The sequence below is a fragment of the Thalia democratica genome, chromosome 7, assembly GCF_965202585.1.
Source record: "Thalia democratica chromosome 7, ktThaDemo2.hap1.1, whole genome shotgun sequence".
NCBI lineage: Eukaryota > Metazoa > Chordata > Thaliacea > Salpida > Salpidae > Thalia > Thalia democratica.
Genome location: NC_139171.1, coordinates 18,791,496 through 18,797,433, shown reverse-complemented (window position 1 = coordinate 18,797,433; position 5,938 = coordinate 18,791,496). Strand labels below are relative to the sequence as shown.

General features: G+C 27.8%; 1 protein-coding gene across 1 annotated transcript; it reads left to right on the top strand.

The window, feature by feature from the left end:
• Window positions 1-769: 769 nt before the first annotated feature.
• LOC145841159 (sentrin-specific protease 1-like) lies at window positions 770-1,114 on the top strand. The gene has a single exon (XM_082948529.1). It carries the CDS (start codon window positions 770-772, stop codon window positions 1,112-1,114), a length of 345 nt encoding a protein of 114 aa, XP_082804655.1.
• Window positions 1,115-5,938: the final 4,824 nt, after the last annotated feature.

Here is a 5,938-nt window from a genome sequence, read left to right as displayed (position 1 = left end):
GTCATTTGCGCAGTTGCACACAATAGTTTGTAGAGTTTCACTTGATACTTTAACAGACGATTGTGCAAATTTTTTTTCGACAAGATCCAAAATAATAGGTGTGTAGAAACATCTTGTTTCTGTAAATAAGTTATTGTGTTAATTAGAAAGTAATTGAAATAGTAATAAAAGAGACGTTTATTAATCAAAAACTAGTTAGGGACATAGGGGAGGAAGATCCAACATTTTATTTTGAAAAAAATTAACAATGACTCTTATTTCAAAGCTTAGAGTATATACTGTAAGATACTTTTCTTAGAATAAAAATGTTTAACTTATTTATTTTTTAAAACATTAATAAAAGCGGCATTAATTTATATTAAACTAATCAAGGGCATAGGCATAGGTGTCCATTACTGTTTAAAGTAAATTAACAATGGCTATTATATCACATTTTAGATGGTATAGTGTAAGAAACTTTTTATAGAAAAAAATTGGTCAATTTCTTTTGAAAAAGTTTGCCAAAAAATTCTGATACAACTGTATCGAATTAAAAATTTTCAAGTTTAAATATTTTTGGAAAATTAGAATATTTCATTACTTGGACCTCATTCAACAGCGATCGGAAGATATTCCGAACCTGCCGCAAATACATTGTTTTAACACGAATTACTATTCGAAACTTGAGAGCAAATGATACGGTGGAGTAAGAAGGTGGACTAAAAAAGTCAACATTTTCCAAAAAGACATTTTAATCGTTCCTCGTCATCTTTCAAATAATCACTGGACAATGGCCGCTGTCGACTTTAATGAGAGAACGATCACCTACTACGACTCCTTAGGCGGCAACGATTACACCTTCTTGTTTCGCGTTGCCACTTATCTCAATCAGGAGTCCTTGGACAAGCGGAAAACCAAGTTTGACCTTTCTGGCTGGAAATTTAATTGTCGAGGTAAGAATTCTCCGCAGCAAAGCAACAATTACGATTGCGGCGTATTCGCAATAGTAACGGCAGAACTAATTTCGAGGAATGAGAAATTATCATTTTCTCAACATGATATGGAGTTTTTTAGAAAGCGAATTTACTGTGAGCTTTTTTACGGAGAACTCTGCAAAGAAAAAGCGACTGTTTGAAATCGTGAAATTCCAAGGTTTAACGCTGATAAAAAAATTTTATTATGTGTTGTTTATTGTTTTATGTGTTTTATTCGTATAATAAAATGCGTAAACTAATTGAAAAGAGATTTTTCAAAAGTTGAAACAATTATTATAGAATAATTTATCGTACTTGTAAAAAATATTTTATAAACTTTTATGGTTTATAAGTTAAAACTTTAACGAATACATAAAAACATTTTATTAAAATTAAAATTTACTATTAACATGGGTTTAACTGCATAGCGTTATTTTTGTTTACATTTGCTTTCACATATACCAAAAATACATCAAATTACATACCTTTCGAAAAAAAAAATTATTTAATAAAATAGAGTTTAATTTTCTTATAAGCTTCCATAATAATATATTATAAGTAATAAACAAAAAAGTTTCTTTGGTACTAAGGGTATAGTGGGTAGGGCTCTTTTCTTTCTAGTTACCATGTTTAATAATCTTTATAAAGCTAATAGTTGGTTCTTACCAGTTTTTAAATGCAAACTAATCGAACGTTTTCAATAGGTTTCTCTTAAAATTGACATTCTAAAATATCAAAAAAAAAAAAATAAAGTCATTAAGAATTTGTTCTTGATTTTTCTTATTTTATAATCAGCTAATTAATAAACATTTGTAATGGAGAAGACTCTGAGCCATTTTTTAAACAATAACATACAAATTATACAACAAATTAATATGTCGAACTTAATATTCTTGAATTTAAACAAAAATGTTATTTCAATTTTGAAACATATTTAGTTCTACAGCTAGTGTTTATATCTAAATGAGTTTTAAATTTTATTTTTTGTAGTTAACCCTGTTTGCAAAACAACTTACCAATACAAAATATTCCCATTTAAAAATATTTTGTTAGTATATGATTATTTTTATGACATGAAACTTTATAGTGTGCGAGTGGAGATGAGTCTGATATTTTCTATTTTACATCGTGAAGTCGTTTAAATTCTTAAAAAAATATTTTTACACATGTGTTGTTGTACATTCGCATATGGTTTTTTCATAAACAAGATTTTTAAAATTTTTATTGTAACTGCAGTGCTTACCATACTGTTACTTCTTTACATTGTTCTGAAAATTTTGAAGTGACCAACTTTTTGACATTATTATATTTTCCGTGTTCCTTTACAAAAATACTACACGTCACATTGCTTTGAATAGGTTTATTGAAAAGATTAATTTGAAATTAAATAAAAAGTTTTAGTAAAATTTTTACACAAAACATAAGCTTGTATATTTGCAACACATAAATCTTTTTCAATAAAACTTTAGCAAACAAAAAATATTTGATGATAATTAGATTTTTTAAACTTTGAAGCCCAAGTCAAGACCATTGAGTATACATTGATTCAAACAGTCAAAACTTTTAGCGTTTGATATGTGTGAAACAATACTTTGGTAAAACAATGTATCAGTGGAGATAAAACAAATTAAAATAGCAAATAAATTACTTGAAAGTTAAGACAAACAAAATTTTAAATCGCAAATATTTACTGCAGTTAATCTAATACATTTAAAATTCTTTAACAAAAAGTCAATTATTTTCATGTGGAATATCTTTTAACATTTTTAAAATCGTTTTTTTTTTATTTTATGTATTTTGAAATGAACATTAATATAATATATAAAGTTTATAGATTTGTGGAGATATTTTCATAATATTTACAAAAAATGAATCACACAGTTAGTATTTCTTAAGTTCAGAATAAAAGTTTATGTTCCTGAATAATGTTTTGACGTAAAAAAGATGTTTTAAGATTGCTAATTCTTTTATAAGAAAATTATATAAATTGCTACGCTAAAGTATTAAATATTAACAAAAAAGAGAATATACTATAAAAAACTTTATTTTAATTTGAAAGTAGTAACTTCAGATTTGTAAAAATAAAGTTTAGTTTATTTGTTTATTTTATAGTCGCTTAAAACTAAAGCAGCTAAAAACTATTACTAATATTTGTTTATACGACTATCAACTTTATATACTTAAATGTAAAGTGTAACGCTGTTAAACCAATCTGTGCAAAAACAATTTTTTTATAATTAAAAAAATAGATTAAAACTTAGCCAACCATTAGTTTAGTTAAGAGCCACCAAAGACAAAAACTGCAGCCTGTAAGGCCCTTTTCAGCCGAAAATTTACATTTTAAAACAACAAAAATTAAATAGTTTATAATAAATACTTACAGCTAGGCTCTTAATTTAATAAAAACTTTTTACTATTGCTCTACTTCTGCTTAGTTAAACATATTTTTGATATAAAATAATACTTTTATACTGATTACTAGAACTTTGTCTAAGTAAATGCGGCCCTGGAGCAATTTTTCTAAGAAAATTCGCCTACGAGCTACAATAGGCTGCCGACCTCTGGTTTAGAGCATGGTTTCCACAGTAGGCCAAGTGGCTCCTTAGGGGGCCATGACAGAAACTCAGCGGGCTATGTTAATTATGAGCAGCAAAGGAGCCAAAGTGAGGGAATGTGTAGTTAAGGAGCCGCAGTAGGGCAATGAGGTCATTATTTTAAACTTACACAGGATATTCTCGAGTTGTTGAAAAAAAGAAAAACAAGTCTTCGGTATTTTTAATAATAATTTTGAAACCTAGACTACATATTCTGTAGTTGTTTATAAAGATAAAAAAAAAGGTATTAGGTGAATTTTGATGGTAGTTTTTTGATTAATTTTGTTGGAGGGGCCCAAAGCTTTTTATTATTTTTTAAAAGGGGTCATTTGAAAAAAAGTTTAGAAAACCCTAGTTTAAAGTATACTGAGTTAATATTTAAACATTTTTACAGTTTAATTCATACACTACGACTTATACTAAAGCTATTTTTGTCATGAAATTAAGACAATGATAACTATATTTTGGAGATTTATATCATTTTTACCGACTTTTAAAATACTTAAAATTTAATTTCTAATAGCTGTTATTTAAAAATAAACAACTAACATCTGATGAGTATTCAAAAAGTGTTAGTTAATGTTATATTTCGATAAACTTTTTGCTCAACTATTACAGCATTTTGTGCCAACAGCAAATTGTTTTAGAAGCCTTTATATATAGTTTATTTGGCCAAACTCTTAAAACTTATTTTGCCTTATATAAAATCAACAATACTTTTTTATACCCTTTTTCCATTTTGTATGAACTTAGTACACAGTAATTACTTTTAATTATTTTTTTAAAGTTAGGAAGTAAACAAATGGCGGCTGCTTCCATTTTACTAAATTACTTAAACAAAAACCAAACTGTAAAGAATAAAACATTTTATAATATTATAAAATTCTAAGTTTAACTTAAGTACATAGAACAGCATTAAATATTTAAAATATAAATATAAGTTGAACGGTTTTAAATATTACTTAATAAATTTATGTAAAAATTTCAAAGTTTTATAAAATTACAATAAGTAAAACCTTTTAAATTTTCGCCAACAATGAAATGATTTTAGTTTGAACAATACAAAATTATAAAGTACCTACATGTTCAAATAAAAAACAAGATACTGTTTACTGCAAGCTAATTTTTTTATAACTTTAATACTTTTAGAGAACTTATTGCTCAGGTAATTTTAAAACAATTTTAAATACCTTAAATCATAATCATAAGATGTTTGGTTTTGATTTTATTGTTTTGTTGTTATTACATCATTTTCCAGGTACCTTATATTAAACTTGACTTTCAGCATATGCCTGCAAGACAAAACGCAACGGAGGCTCGGAAGGATCCTGTTGGCCAAGCAGCATTTGAACAACAACACCGTGCAAACAGTTAGTAAAACATACAACGATGTAAAACTTAAAGAAAGAGGGTTTCGTGTACCAGGTTTTGCCAGACAGGCAATGATAGTCATCCTGCCTGATCGAAAACTCAAAGTTGCTCGACCATGACAGTTTGAACAGAACCATCAGGGAGCTAACGCCTTTCTTGAAAAACACAATTTTTGTTGTTGAGCTACTCGATGATGGGAGTTCCTCGAACATGTTGCCAGCCAAGGAAGGCAAGTTTTGGCACAAGGAGGTGCACCGCGCTTGGCATTACAGCTGCATGGAGTACAACCTCCGTCACTATGACGTCAATCAGCTGATGGACGTCATGACGTCGTCTTGGTCACTAGGCGGCGATAAACTCGTATTGGGGAGGAAGCTTCAGCTTACTCCGAATGCCCAGCAAGGAAGACCAATGAACTACTAAGTTGCGACTAGTCGTAAAAATTGAGCAATGAAGAACATTGTATTGAACAAACGCTTTATATAACACTATATACTACCTTGAATATTTTAAAGTTAGTTGTGAATTAATTATATATGAGTTTGAACAGTGGAAGTTGTTATTTAGTTTAATATTAGTATTTATATTACTGGTTTTTGTCAGTATTGATATTATCGTATTGTTTGTTAATTAAAAAAATAGGGGTGTTCAATTAAAAATTAAAAAAAAATTATGCTTTTTACAAGTTATAAATGTAGTTTTATTCTAAACTGTTTCTTACATGTTCTTTACTTGTACTATATTATAGTAAAATTAATTATAATTTATCTAGTTTGAATACTTTTAGTGTAAATTAACTTTTAGTAAATTTTAGTTATTATGTCAAAAAACCTAAATAAATAAAGCTTAAACAAAGAGAAACACTATCAACAATGCATCTCGTGTTGTTAAGCATAAATGATGAGAAACGGACTGATGAAAACCATCTATCGTTGATGCATGTAAAGAACAAAGTAAAAAAGCAACAAACTACAAGTATGTTTAAGTTTAAATGTTCAAGTAACAAATACCGTATGTTAA